The sequence below is a fragment of the Oenanthe melanoleuca genome, chromosome 9 (assembly GCF_029582105.1).
Source record: "Oenanthe melanoleuca isolate GR-GAL-2019-014 chromosome 9, OMel1.0, whole genome shotgun sequence".
In the NCBI taxonomy this organism is placed as follows: domain Eukaryota; kingdom Metazoa; phylum Chordata; class Aves; order Passeriformes; family Muscicapidae; genus Oenanthe; species Oenanthe melanoleuca.
In genome coordinates this window covers 9593967-9609506 of record NC_079343.1, presented here as the reverse complement: position 1 = coordinate 9609506, position 15540 = coordinate 9593967, and the positions used below count along the sequence as shown (strand labels likewise).

The 15540-nt window shown below is 41.9% G+C and overlaps 1 protein-coding gene across 1 annotated transcript; it reads right to left on the bottom strand.

Moving 5' to 3' along the window:
- Positions 1-4004: 4004 nt before the first annotated feature.
- On the bottom strand, positions 4005-8837 carry CCL20 (C-C motif chemokine ligand 20). The gene is made up of 4 exons (XM_056499286.1): positions 5909-8837; positions 5573-5687; positions 4778-4855; positions 4005-4505 (listed from the first exon to the last, which is right to left on the bottom strand). The coding sequence occupies exons 1-4, from the start codon at positions 5988-5990 to the stop codon at positions 4478-4480; spliced, it is 303 nt and encodes a 100-aa protein (XP_056355261.1). The 5' UTR covers positions 5991-8837; the 3' UTR covers positions 4005-4477.
- Between the last annotated feature and the right edge of the window lie 6703 nt (positions 8838-15540).

Here is a 15540-nt window from a genome sequence, read left to right as displayed (position 1 = left end):
GCTGGCAGTATCAGTCTAGGACAAGTGCCATGTGCAGTCTCTCTCTCCTCACTTTTGTACATCATCTGTGTGCCACAATGGTGGATAAAATCCCTCCTGTATAGGACGTGCCTTGTAAGTACATCCACTGCATTCCACATATGGACACTATCTAGAGAATATCCATTTTTTTAAGGAGTTTCAACCCAGATTAAAAATTTTCTCATTGATACAAAGAGTGTAAGAGAGTTTTCAGTTTAAAATTAGGGAATGGAAAAATTTCAGGGACATGGAAATGTAAATGCAGGTGCACACAAATAAAATTATTACTTTATTTTGGGGGTTTAAATGAAGTTCATGGAAGCAAAACTATAGAAATGCTGTTTTAAATTTAAAAACAAAAATTAAAAGTAATATATTATTCTCTACTTTTCCTGTGGCATATTTGCTTTTTGCCCATACAATATTCTAAATTTCATCTGCTGCTTTTATATTTATTATGTATTTTGTACTGCATAATTTTTGAATAATGCTAGAAATTCGAGAAAGCTAAAACACTATTAAATGACTGTCTGGGTTTATTTGCAGTGGTAGGTCTATGAACAATACTCTATGGCTAATGCAGCCACAGATAATAACAGCCACAGGATTGCAGCTATTGTATACTACATTTAAATGTTCTAACACCAGCAGCTCTAGGAGGGCTTTGGCTGGAAACTGTCTACACCTGACAGCACAGAAAGAATACACACAGCAATTCAAAAGTCTTTACAGCCTTAGGACTGCAACACTACTCAGTTAAGGCTGACACCTCCCAAAGTAGAGCAACCACAAGATCATGGGAACATAAATCACAGTTTTCATTTATGTACAGTCATACAGCTATAATTGCTTAGTACACTTAGCATACACAATGCAGTGGGTTTGTTCTGAAGACTAAAAGCTTCTTTTATGATTCATTTTTTGGCAAAGGATGTTGCCTGTAGCCTGATATTTGGAGCAAGGCTGCCAGGGTGTAACACAGCTGAACTCGGCATACAGAAGGTTTGTTACAATGGATCCATTTCTATTGTTTTGATGTTTGTCCAGCTGGGTGGATGCCATTAGAACCAATGGCAGTGTCATAAGCTTAAAGCCCTTTGTGGTCCTTGAGCTCCCCGATTCAATTCTCAACAGAATTGCAGCTCAGCTGAATGGTGCATTCCAGTTCTTCAGGAGTAAAGTTGGGCTGCATGTGGGCTCATTGATAATTGAAAATAAGTGACCAATTATGCACATCCCTATGGAGGGGCTGAAAGTGTCACTGTCACTAAGCACACTCAGTAAAGTTTGGGTTTCAGATATACTTGTAAGCTGTGCACTGCAGGACAAGGCCATTCACCCATTTGTCCATTGGATTTGCAGGGGCGTTACAACCCCCCTTTGTGATTTTCCCCTTTTGGTGGAAAAATTGGGAGACAAGGAAGGAATAAAACAGTCTTCAACTAACAGAAGCTACCATCAACTGAAGAGAAGTGCAATAAATAACTTGTTAGTACTTCTCCAGCAGATGAAATGTGGCAGGTTTTATATTTTAACAGGAAAATTAAATAATCAGAAGATTTGCTATTCCCTACAAAAATCCCTGACCATGCAATGCTAAGTTATTTTGTTGCTTTGTGCTTGAGTGTGATTTTAAAAAAATTAGAAATGAGTAAATCTAATTATGATTCCGTATGAGGACAGAAATTTTTCTGTCAAAGATCCTAACACAACAAAAGGCTGCAATTCTGAAAGGTGTGAGATTGCTTTATGGTAAACAAGAAATTAAAACAGAAAAAAAAAAAATTAAGAAATCCCCCAACAACGAAAAGCACACAGAAAGAATAGACACAAATACAATTCAATAACAATACTGCAGCCAGCACAAGAATCACTGAGGACTGGTTTCAATATAGAGAAAGCAGGACACTTTGAAACTGAAGTATAAAGTGCTCAGAGTTTGAAGGGAAAACTCTTACATCTGTTTCCCAAATATCCAAGCTATATTAAAAAGCATTTTACAAGAAAGAAAATTTTGATTTTTTAAACATTATGTAAATGGATGAGAAGAAATCTCCAAATGACCATTATTTAATTCTGCATCTCAAATTATTCAATAAAATTTTACAGGCTGAATTAGGAGCTGAAGACCAAAGACAGAGACGAGACAGAAACTTACCTACTCACATGCAGAACAGTCCCACTAAAGTGGGACACAAAATCAAGATTCAGGTTTTTCTAGAAAGGGTCATGATTTACAGAGCTATCAAAACTTCTAACTGACTAATTAAGGTCACATACAAAAATGTGCTTGATGATTTTGGAGTCACAGCACTCAGTTATAATACCATAATAATATGTTTGGATCCTCAGGAAGGCATGGAGGGACATTCCCACATGGACATTCCTACACAGACTTTCCTACCAGTAACATAATGACCTTAACAATTTCTGATATTGAGCATAGAAACCAATATTTTCAATACTTTTTTCTTCCCAAGGGGTTGGTTATAAAAACTTCAACCAGAATAAGAGGAACTAAACAGAAATCCCTCAAGTCATGGGTCTGCGGATGAAGCACATGGGGTTTTGTAGCAATGGTACCATGGATGACCAGAGGAAGTGAGAGTTGCAGAAGCAATACAAAACTTTAAAGAGGCCTGAACTGGGAGTAAAGAGCCACCCACAGAGTTCCACACACTGGTCTTCACTTCCTTATTTTTCTCCCTTGCTTTGAATTCAACCATTGGACTCCAGGCTTTTCTGCACCAAATTCTTTACAGCTCTGGCTCCTAACATCAGTTCCCAGGTAGGCCTGGGGAGCCTCACCCTCCAGCATTTTTAACACAAACCATGTCTGTAGTGTTTTTTGGTACCTGACTTAGCCTATGAATTCTTTGAGCCCAAACAGCCCATACCAGTCCTAGCAGGTATGAGACAGAGCTCTGCACTTCTGCCTAGAAGTTAGGGGAATGCCCAGGGAGCAAGCTGGCTAATTACTTCTCCCTGGAGAATACATTATGTTCTCAATATCAGGAATCCACCTAAAGGAAATTAAAGCTAATTAATTTTGATCCTTTAGATACCTTGCTCCTTGAGAGCTTCATCCACAGGGAACTGACAGTTCCCAGATTTTTAGAGCCACAAGCAGATTTTTCAAGTTCTAGCAGGTGTTGAAACCAGAAAATAACAGCCTTACACTCATGAACACCATTTTAAAAACCCAGTAGCTCTCAGCTTCTCTCTCAAGGGCACCAAAAATGCTTTGCATTTAAGTTTAAATTAAATTAAAATTAGTGCTTGAATTTCTATGACTGAAAGGCAAGTGTAAATTTTGCCATAAAACTGATGCTGACAGTGAGAGGAGTTCACCTGCACATCCTACATTGTTGCATCTCTGAAGTCCACATGGGATTTCAATGTAATAGTGCATAAAAAGCTGAACAGTCTTCCCTAGCCCACCTGCACCCATCTCTTCCATGAGCTCTCACTATTTTTCTCGGCATACCTGACTACCATCAAGAGCTCCTGCATCAGGAAAACCTCATTATGCTGAAAGCCATAGGATACCATAGGCAAACACAAAAACGGGAGGGAAGCACTGCAAGTTTCTCCTCTAGAGAAAGCCCTTTATGTTGAGAGCAGACTGTGTTACCTCAATGAATGCTCCTCGGTGGGTGCGCTAGAAGCTTGCCCAGTAACAATGTGCAAAGTTCCTCCTAAATAAATAACAAAAACTGGCAAAAGGAGCTCCCTCAAGTCTGATTAAGATGAAGCTAAGTCTTCATGCTAGATAAAAACTTGATATATAGCAGCTGTCTCGGGGTGAGGAAGGAATTATATCCTATGGAGGTCATAGCTACCCCTAGGGCAAATAAAGTGAGCAAGGTGGAAGTGGCTTTAACAGGTATTTACACACCTGTGCAATTGTTTCAGCTGAAGGCTCTTAAAAAGGGAATTAATTTCAAGGGCAAGTCACATTTTCAACTAAAAAGAAATAAACATATCGCAGAAAGTGCTGATTTTAATATTTTTTTTTTAATCTCCAGTTATCTTTTTTTTCTACAAATGTGTTTAACCATAGTTCAAGAGGTATAATGCTAACTAAGGCTTAATGAAAACATTTTGGTATAAGACAATAACAATATAAACAGAATAAATAACCTGCTTTACACATGCTTAAGAAAACAAAACCAACATGAAATAAACTTAATAAAATTCACACTCTGTACAACAGCTCAAGGTAGACTTTACAAAACAGTACCCATGTCCTATCAGTAACATACATGTTTTGTAAAATTAGAAACTTTAACAACATGCTTTAGCTCAGGCAGAAGAGCGATGCACGATGAATCAACTCAAGAGGTTCATTGGTTCCAAGGAAGGAGGTGGAGGGGAGTGAGACACAACAGTGCACAAACCATCTCAGCTGAGAGCCTCAGCCATGTCTGTGCTCAGCTCCTTGCTGGAAACCCTGTCAGGATGACATCTTCCTGAGCCTGTGGCTGTTGAAGGAAGAGAGAGCATGCATGAATAATGACCTCAGTTACAGGTTTCTCTTCTTCCCTGAGGGAATAGCTCAGGTGGAAGAAGGGACATGTGCCATGGCTGTCCCTGAGAAGACACTGGAAAGGAGTAGCTGAGTCTGACACGAGATGGAAAGACAAATGTGTTTGGCAATGCTGTCAAAAGTGGCATTCAGGAGATGTAAGAGACAGGCTTTCATACATGCCCTGTTTTCATCGGCCTGGTGTTAATTAGGAGTTTCAATTCCTACCTCAGGAAAAGGAGATGTTTCTTCACCCAACCTTCCTTAGGATTTACACAAGCCTTCAGCCCACTGGCAGTGTGGAAACTGGAAAAGAAATAATGATAAAGAAATCAGAAATCCCTGCCAATAGTTGCTGTGGAGATTACAGTTACTCTCTATAATGATCAACAGAAACTGCTTTTGTAAACACCAGTAAGACACAGAATGCTTCAAATTCTTCCAATATTATATGAAGAAAAAGAAAGTTAAATGTAATTGCAAATTCAGTCTCAGGGATCATTTTTTGCACCATAAAATTTTGCTCAATTTATTTTATCTGTTTTGGCAAAGATCTTTGCTGGAAAAAAATGGTAAAATTAAGGAGAATAGCTGCTGTCAAATTCAGGTGGCAGATCAACATCTAGGCCAAAACCTTGTAAGAAAAAAATCTGATCCCTGTGAGTTAGAAGCAGTCTTGTCACTTATGTGTTTGTTTACAGGTTTTGGCAAGGAAGCACTCTGTGTTGGCCAGAGTGGCCCTTAGCTGGAGACAAAACCTGTCTTTGTTTGCACAGCTGATTCCTAAAGAGTCAGATTTATTATTGACATTGTATAAATGTCCCTTGGGTTAGCAGTCCCTATAAACTAGAGGTTATGTGTTTTGTTTACAGGTGTGATGTATAAGTTATTCAGCTAATTTAACTTTTTGAAAGGGCAGGAAAAATCATGCATATACCATTCAAATTCTTGTTTTAGCCCAAACAGACATCCCAAGGTTAACACATGTCAGAAAAACCAGTGGAAATTCAGAAGGGAACTTACATGATGGCAGGGATGTCACAGACCTCACTGGAGAGCTGTTCAGTGTAACCCTTCAGGGCCCAGCGAGGCAGACGCACTTTGGTGTAGGACAGGCAGCAATCCTGGTTGCTTTGTGCTGGAGTGAAGGACAACAACAAAGTAAATAAACCCCACTTGGCCCACACTGCCCTGCTGTCTAGGGCCCTCTCTGTCCAACCCCAGCCATCCAGCTCCCTCGTGACAAGAGGGGGATGAAACAGCGCATTTTGCTGAAACCATTCCCTTCCAGCCCAGCCTCCTGCTGCTGCCAGCTGTGAGCAGCACCAGCTCCCAGAGGGAGGAGCAGAGGTCACTCACCTTCCGAGGAGCCCCACAGGAGCAGCGCCAGGAGCCCCAGCAGGGACAGCAGGACCATGCTCTTGCTGCTGCAGCCAGTCATTCCCTCTGCACACACAGCTGTGCTCCAGTCAGTGCCTGCTGCTCCTGCCAGCCCTGCCGCACCTCCACCTGCTTATAAAGGGGTGCCAGCAGCCACGGGAATTCACACACGGGCGGGTTCCAGTGTCATCAGCGGGTTTCCCCACAGCAAATTCCATCGTGCCCGATTTGGCCCCAGCACTCCTTCCGGGTACTACAACCGGAGATAACAGTGTGCTGGGGAATAGTTTCTGGTTTTTTTAAAGTCACATAAAAGATTCAGTCTAAAAGAAAAGGAAATAAAAGGGCTATGAGGTAATGGTTCTGTGGGTGAAGCGTATGTAGTTTTAGGGGTAGGAGTGTGGGTTGTGAAATGAGGAAAGTCAAATGTAGATAACTTTTGTTACCTACAGAAACTCTGCGTTTGCTGTGCTCCAATTTAATAAACCCAGCCTGGGGGCAGAGGGAGGTGGGCTGAGCCAGCCAGATTCATTTCAATGTGGCAAGCTCACAGGAGCTGGGTCACAAGCTGCACCAACACCAAATTACTACATGAATATTCCTGGCTGGCCAACACAGTAACATCGGGATTTCCACATTGCTGCTTTCCAAGCCCTGGACTGTAGTATTGGCAAGGACACATGGGCAATACCCATTGAATACCCACTGAGTATTCATGGAAATGGGTTTATTTAGTTTCCTTAATCATATATTCCCTGCTATGACTTCCTGCCAGTTTGTTACATGTCTGAGCTATTTTGTCTGAAACAGTGAGCTTAAAAGAAACTTGAAATGGGGCCTATATTCTCCAAATCTGTGCTTTCTAGAATGCATTAATGCACTTCATGAACAATAACTGTAGTTTGTTGTTTTCCCAAACTGTACCAAAGTATTGTGACACCTGAACATTAACAAAAATACACACAATCTTAAAATTGCCTTGCACAGCTCTAGAGAAAACCACCAGGGAGAGGCTCTGTCACCACTCCAAGTACATTGTTTGAGCTGCTACTGAAGGATGGCACTTTCCCATGCTGTTTAGGGATCTGTGTGAAACTACTGTGATGGCTGCAGGCCATGTCCTGGCCAGCCAGTGTACACAGGAGCTGCTGCCAGCTCCAGGTACTTACAGAGTAACCTGAGCTTTAAGTGGCTTCTCTTAAGGTAGAGCTCATGGACAGTTGTAGATAGTGCATAATTATGTGCCTTCTATCCCTCACAGAGTGCCAGTAACTCTCTCAAAGGGTGAGGTCCTATTATTTCTTTGTAGAAATGGAAACATCTTGAACTCTAGAACAAACTGTTATTTACAGAAATTAATTTCTCTATGTAATAGCAAGAATTGGGGGAATTTCATATGACAGATATACATGAGCAACCTTGCAGTGTGCATGGCATCACAATTACTGGCTGTACATGTTCTTCTGCAGAGCCACAGCTGCTGGCCAAAGGATGGAGAAGAGGCAATAAAGAACCCATGCCCTAATGTATGCAGCTTTTTGTAACTGTTTTATGGATCATAGTGAAATGCCACAAAAGATTACAAAAAGATCAATGCTCTCAGTATGCAGCTATCTCTGCACTGCTTTAAAGATTATCTGTCAGCATTAGGCAATGCCTCAAACTAGCTGACTAGAATGGCAGTTTTTTCTTTAACATAGATTTTATGGATTCCAAATCTATTTACACCTTTACCCAACCCTGGGGTTTCATATGCCATTTCCTAGGCCATACTGTTATCCAGATGGAGGTGGCCTTCCACCACAAGTCCTCCTTGTGACTCTACAGCTCTATTTCTTCTCCATTCAGTGCTTCTTGGACAGAATCTTCTCATCTGAGCTTTGACCCTTCTACCCAAATACCAGCAGTTTGGATACCAGAGTGATGACACTGCTCAGGCAGTGCTCACCCCGTAGTCCTGCCCTCAGGCAGTTCTCATCACACCAGTGGTTCCCACACCTGACATGGCTGGCAATGTGCCTTGTCACAGCTGGACTCATGCTCATAGTGCTCCTTTTATCTCATGGTTTGTTTGATTTAGGAAATTAGGTTAAGTCTTAGATTTAGAACAACAGCAACAGGGAGGACCCCAATTTCAAGTGCCGTCACTTTGTTTGTATTTGGTGTGTACAAAGTACCTCCAGTTTATTAGCATAAAGTAGTTAAAACAATAAAAATATGTTTCATGGAAATAGCTGAAGAAAGCTCTGCTAGCTGTGATATGACACATAACTGTATCTTATCAGTCTTTACTTTCACAAACCTCCAATGCAAACGGAAGGCAAAAAGATATATAAAAACAGGGAGGTGCTTATATGTTCCAGGGAAGTGTTCATCACTCCTTGGGAATGAGGGGACAGTGACTGTTATCCACCCTGACCCAACCAAAATTCCTACCTGGTTTCCTTTGGCACTGTGACCATGTGGGCTGGCAGGGACTAGCACACAGCCAGGGGGTGAGGCTGCCAGGCCCCAGGGCGGCCAGTGGCACCTCCAGACCTGCTCCTGAGTCAGTTGAAGGTGTCATATAAATGTGTTTAGTGTCTTGACACTACTGCAGTTCAAAGGCTGCACACTGAGGGGGCCACCAGGTCAAGGGTGGCCATCATTTCCCTGCCCTGGGCCTGCGTGGGGAGGGCTGTGCCCAGAGTCCCCTCAGAGGCTACAGCCAAAGCATGAGAGGTATCAGCCACAAGCTGTGAAAAGGGAAATTCCCATCAGACAGAGGGAAGCCCCCTCTCCATAGCAAGGGGGTGAGGTGCTGGGACAGGTTGCCCAGGATGGGATGTGAAAGCCCATTTTGAACACCCTTGCAGATTCTCAAACTTGAGCTGGATGTGGTCCTTTCCTGAGCATGATCTTCAACTTCCCAAGCCCCACACAACCCTACTTTTTTTTTTTTTTTTTTTTTTTGTGTTTTTCACATTTAGCTGTTTGTTTCTTATTTTTGTTTCCTGACTTATTAGTCTTCCTGACTTCCTGCTGTAAGCTTCTAAGCACAACAACTGCAGTCACAGTAAGGCAGAGCAGCAAAACACAGATTGACAAAGTGTTCATCCTCTCCTAAGCTTCCTCTCCCATTGTTCCAGGGGCCAGAGGAAACAGGCTCAAACCCCTCCTGTGTTTATAACAAAAGATGAGGCAGAGACAGCCTGCGTGCCAGTGCTTCAGAGCTATCCAGTCAGACCTGTGGAAGAAGAAGAAATGCATCAGGGAAAACTGAGCCTTTTCTCAATACTGGGGAACTGACAGTTCTGGGCAGTTTGGGGATGTTAAAGAGGAGAGCTGGGGAGTCAAACTGCTCTCAGACACCATCTGCAAAGCTACAGCCAGAGGCAGCTTTCTCTGGTCACCAAATGCTGCATCCTGATAATACACTTCCTCTTTTATATCCCAAAGGACTTTTACTCACAGAAATACCTGCTGAAAGTCTGAAGTGCTGAAGAGAACTCAATAGTTCAACCTTGATAAACACTCACAGGGAAAAAAATTTGGGAGAGGGGGTGGGCTTACCACATCATTCTCCCCAGAAAGCACAGGAGCAGTCCACCTGGTTTCCATGCAAGGGTTGAAATACTTCATGGACTTTTGAAGAAAAAGACGGAGAAGGAATTTTATGATCATCAACCATTTGATTATTGTCCCTTTACGGGTTTAGATGTAACATGAAAGATTAAAATAAAGAACTTGAATGTCAGACACTGTCAGTATCTTCACCTGTGCCCTACAATAAGATGAGGAACATACTGACAGTTGTTAATCAACTGGCAGTTAACAATAACTTCCATGTTTTTCATCCTCACAAAGAGATATTGTTTTATTGCATATTAGTACCTTTTCTGAATTGATGTAAATAAAGCCTTACAGCAATACAGCTGATCATCCAGGAAACACAGAACCAGATGGGGGAAATTCCCTTCCGTAATTTCCAAAGGTTTAGGACTGCTTTGATAAAGCAAAGTGCATGAGCAGGCAGTAGCTGAAAGGAGCATGGCCAAATACGGGGATTTAGTAATTGCATAATCTCTGATGAGTAAATGCATAATAAGTCCCAAACACAAAAGTTCCAGAGGGAACTTGCTCAATAGCTCTGGAGCTTTAGAGGCTGTGATGCAATCCAGTGATTTCAGGCAATTCACTGCTTGCATGACAAAAATTGTTATCTGAGGAAGAAGACAATTTTCACTGATTATAGGTTGCACTTCATAAGTTACAGGTCTAGAAATACCATTGAATGACATTGCTTTGATGTAATTATGGACAAGACATGTGCCTCTTGGGAGAAATTAACTTCTCATCTATTGAAAGTGCAGGTTATGAGGAGACCTGGTACACCTGCCATGAACATCCTGGCAGCCATCCCAGCACTGCTGATTGCTTCCTGCTACCTAGAAGCTAAATATCTAGTGTTCTGAGGGCAGATTTCTCTCTGCAAAGTTTACTCTGTCTACAGCTCCTTGGGGTAGCCTTTTCACAGAAATGGGCTTCTCAAATGTGATGGCAAAGCCTATAATTGGAAAGAATGAAAAAAACAGTCTTCATTGGATTTGTGTGGCAGGGTTTTGGTAGTGGGTAGGCACCAGTGGTGGATTCTCTGCTAGAGCCTTCTCCCATGTCTGACAGAGCCAATGCCAGCTGGCTCCAAGGAAGGTCTCAGTGGACAAGGCTGAGCCTGTCACTGACAGTGGTATTGTCTCTGGGATAATGTATTTAGGAAGATGGAAAATACCCAGTGCAACTGCAGCCAGAGAGAAGAATGAGTATAGGGAGGATGGATATATGAAACCACTCTGCAGACCCCGAGTTCAGCGCAGGAGGTGGGGGCAGGACCTGCTCCAGGTGCCAGAGCAGAGAGATTCCCCTGCAGCCCAAAGTGCAGCCCCTGGGGGAGCAGAGATCCACCTGCAGCCCTGGAGGAGCCCAGGTCAGAGCAGGGAGATGCCCAAGGGAGGCTGTGACCCCTTGGGAAGCCCACACTGCAGCAGGATCCTGGCAGGACCTGTGGCCCCATGGAGAGAGGAGCCCATGCTGGAGGAAGGAGATAGTGTGAGGAGCTCTCTCCCTGAGGAGGAAGGAGCAGCAGGGGTTACATGTGATGAACTGACCAAAACCTCCATTTTCATACCCCTGAACTGCTGGGGGAGGGAGGTATAGAAAATCCGGAATAAACTTAAGCCCAGGAAGAAGGGAGGTGTGGGGGGAAGATGTTTTAAGAATTGATCTTACCTGTATTATCCTACCTTGTTTTGATTGCTAAAAAATGTAAGGAATTTCCTCAATGAATCCGTTTTGCCTGTGTTGGCAATGGGTGAGTAATCTCTCCATGCCATTATTTTGATCTCTGAGCCTTTTCTTATTTACCTCTCCTCTGCCCAGCTGAGGAGTAGAGTGATAGAGCAGCTTTGGTGGGCACCTGGCACCCAGACAGAGTCAACAAGGAAACTTAAAAAAAATTTAAAAGCTGTCTGCCAAGCTGGGGTCTAAGTTACAATATATTTGCTTTGTTATAGCCCTATTTCTCTTCCAGTTTAAATTTGTATTTGCCTTTAGGCATAGTAAACACAACAGCATGTTTGTACTAATTTTTACTAATACATTTCTGATCCTTAAAGTAGTCCAGAAGTGTGGATTTTCTGAAAAACTTCTACAAAGATATGAAGAAAGGAAGGAATCACTAGACAGGATTTTACACTGTCTCCTGCAAGGGACAGAGACCACCAAATGTCATTTGCAGACAAAAAGAAACCTGATTACAAAATGTAGCAATGAGGTTGATTAATAAATTAATGTAATTAATGTCAGTAATGCAAGGATGTTGAACACGTTAGACACAGATGTGTTTATCATCCCAAAATCTTCACCAAAAAAAGATATCAACAACTTTTAAGCACTAGAGTGATCATACAACCATTGAGCTGAATCTGAGCCCGACCCTCATCACTTCTACACACGTCAGTGCTTCATTACTTTGGTCAGGCTGAGAATTTCCCCAAGATGCATAGATCCCAAAGAAGATTTGGGAAGGGAAAATTGCTGGAGCCAAAATCCACAGCCTGAACATGAAAATGCCTTTCAATATTAAAAAAATGAGAACTTGCACTTTCAAAATATTTAATTCTGAAAGAAAAGAAAAAGATACTATGCTTACCAATTATGAAAGAGAAGTATGTGATATTTTCTGAATCTTGAAAGTAAAAGACAAGAATAAAAGTAGGGAGGAAAAAATCCATAACTTAAAATTTTCCTTAAAGTGCAGTTTTAGGTTGCTGAAACTGTTCATTAATTCAATTGAAACGTGGTTTTGTGTAAAATTAGAAGAAAACTATTTAGAAAATGGGAAGCTGCTTTCTTTTTTTAATAATTCAAACCTTATAAGGAAAAGAGGAAAAAGAACTAAATAACATGAAGTGGTAAAGTTTTAAGTTGACCAAGAGAATTCATGAAGGTTTTACTAAATCATACTTGACATATAGAACATGTGATTACTTGAACTACTTAGTACATTATTAACACAGCCAGAGTTTTGTCATGTTACTGGAAGACCAGCTTAAAAATACCCAGCAGTACCTGCTTATTTGTGATTGCCAAACAAAAGCTAGCCAAGATTGTCTTAAGTAGCTGTTAATGCTGTGGAGTGGCTGTGTCATGAAGCCTGGCAGAGCAGCTGTGGACACAGGCCCTCTCAAGGCAAGTGCTGCAATCACTGCAGCTTTTCAGCACTCCAAGGTTACGTTATAGGGACTTCCCTTCAAACCACTATTGCCCAAACCAGCTGCCCTGGCCTTCCTTCTTTCCAATAGGGCTGCTCTTTTCCCAAGGAAACCACACCGCCACATCCCTTCCATCCTGACTCTTACAGGTTCTTTTGCATAACACAGCTGAGATCACTGACTTTCTTACCCTCCTATACCCTCCAAGGTTCTTCTCTGGACCTTGGTTATCACCTCTAGATTTCCTCAAGAGGCCATGGAGGCCCTAAGAAGGGCAGCCTTGCCTTAGCTCCTGTTAAGGAAGCCATCTGCCAGGGTAATTTTTCCTGTCTTTCTGCAGGGTTCTCTTGGCTGCTTCAAGCAGCCTCTTGCTCGTTCCCATTTTCAGAGTCTTTCTTGCTTACTGCTAGTCCACACAACTCCAGCCAGCCTCAGGAGTGCCCTGTTGGTTGGGCTCTTGGCTAGCACTTTGAGAAGGGGGCTGTTTCCAACCACTCAAGCCTGCTCACAGCCATCAGGGGCTCCTAAAACCAGACAAGAACCAGAGACAGAAAAAGTGTTTTAAAGCCAGAAAAGATGTTTTAAGTCAAGCAATCTGGATATGACAGAAATCTGCTATTCTAAAATGACCTGTGTTTTACAAGAACATCTCAAGTAATTAGGCTCAGCCTTCCTCAGATCAAAGACTGGTCCTTTTTCTATTTGTGTTTGTACCCGACCTAGGACATTGAGGGATATGGGAACCAGGGCCAGAGCTCCAGGGTACAATACATCACTGTAACTACTCTGCCTTTGAAAGAAGGAAGGGGGAGGCACATGAAGAAAAACTTGGACCACATTTAAAAAAAAAAAATCTTCATGAAAGGGATAAAACCCAACACACTGTTGATGAAAAAACCAACCAACCAGAAACAAAACCCATAAGGATTTTAATAACTCTATGATCAAACCTCTTTGGAGCTGACAAGAAAACAGGGTATTAGAAGAACTCAGGACATTTCAAGTGCAAGAATTCTCACATTTAAGCAAACGCTAGCAGCACAGTGGATTTATTTTAAGTCTGTTCCAGTTGTCATTAGAGGTTTAGCATTAAATTAAGCAGCCAGCTTCATGAGCACTTGTGAAAATGTGTCAAATGCTCTTCCAGTAGAACTTTACACTACTTGGGCTGTTGCAATGATTCAAAGTCTCCCATGACGTCTGTAATGAGATGCACCTTGAGGATAAAAAAAATGTAGAGAGGAGGTGCTGGGCTGAAACTCCCTACACACACAGGTTGTGCAATTGTAAATTTGCATCTCTGAAATGAGATGTCCTTCTGTGACAACATGACAATATCTGCTACTAGTGTGAGGTCTGTGGAATAAGTCTACAGGGAAACACGCCCTGGAAAGTGATCTTTCAACATGGAAAGTGCCTTAGAAATCCCTTCAGGTTTTTCCTCTCGTTTCTCTTTGGCAAACCACAGTTAAGTGAGCATTAGTCACTACAAGTATTAACCAATTCAGATGAGATTTCTTTGACCTATATATCACTTCCCTTTTGTTAATTAACTGGAGATTTTAAAAGTATGCAATCCAAGAAAGACTAAAGCACAGGTATTGAATTGGATTGTATGGCATTATTACAAAAATTACAAATAAGATGTTAAAGTCACCAGGCTAATCATCAAGTAGCAAATTTGGAGATAGGGGAGGGTTTTTTGGTGCTGGGATAAGCATCCTACATACATCTATTTCTAACTGTGTAAGAAATTCTAAAGGTGAAGCATAATGGAGTCTTTTATATTCTTCATCATCTCCTAAAAGCAATGCATTTTTGCTCATTTTTTGTTACCATGTGCCATTTTTTGTCACCAGAATAATTTTTCCCGCTTCATTAAAAAACAAAAAACTGCCATTCTTCCTTTAAACACTGATGGCTTCTATGCCATTAGAAGAGATGACAGACAGTGTAGGGGACAGAGGGACATCCAGCCACAGTCAGCATTTGCATAAAAGTCAGCTGCAAACCTACAGCTCATTACCTCATAATATTTTATTAGAAAGGAAAATCCTCAGAGAATTCCGCTGACAAAGGAGTAGTTCCTGTTCTCCATTGATCCAGAAGAAAAATATACGGAAAACTAAAGGACCTACTTAAGGTACAACCTGTTCTTCTATAAGTCTTTCTCTGTTCTTCTGTTATGTTCATTGAATGCAACAGGAAGACTTTCTCCACCTTCCAACATCTCCCTTCTTTGCTCCTCTCAGCTGGGAGAGCAGAGTGTCCTTTGTGCCAGTAAGAGTGAGAAAGTAAAAGCTTGTTTAACCAACCCAGTTCTCAGATAACCAAACCCTGTCCTCAGATGGTAGGAAACACCATAATTTGGAAACCTCCCAAAGTCTCTGGGAGATTTTTGCAAGAGGCAAATCAGAGAGCTGCAATGCGGGTCACTGCCATGCAAATAAGGTTGCCTGTAAAGCCTTGGCAATGCTTCCAAAGAGACCAGTTACCCATTGTAATTGGATGCTTCTTGCCCAGCCTCTTACAACTGCATCAGTGATGCCTACAATGAATTCAGCAATGAAACTGCAACCAAAAGGAAACAAACCAGCCAGTGACTCATATTGCAGAAAGGTAATGCAACTTAACTTTCCCTGGCCAATAAGAGGAGATTAAGAGGGTAAATCACTCCCTTCAAACCAGTACTTGCCCAGGCTTCACTGTGTACAAAAGGGACATAAAGCATGGCTTGAGGGCCAAAGTAGGTTCAACCAGTCTTTATAAACTCACACAGGACTTCTATGGGCTCTATACCATGTTGGTAGCACATTGTTGGTAGCAAGAGGTCCAAGCCTTGCTTGTGCCCAAGTGTGCCTC

What these genes read in the sequence shown, in the direction of transcription:
- CCL20 (XM_056499286.1), bottom strand. Translation starts at nt 5,990, where the DNA reads ATGACTGGCTGCAGCAGCAAGAGCATGGTCCTGCTGTCCCTGCTGGGG. An exon ending in TGTGACATCCCTGCCATCAT is followed by an intron (nt 4,856 to 5,572) that starts GTAAGTTCCCTT and finishes TTTCTTTTCCAG; the next exon opens with TTTCCACACTGCCAGTGGGC. An exon ending in AAACATCTCCTTTTCCTGAG is followed by an intron (nt 4,506 to 4,777) that starts GTAGGAATTGAA and finishes TTCCTTCAACAG; the next exon opens with CCACAGGCTCAGGAAGATGT.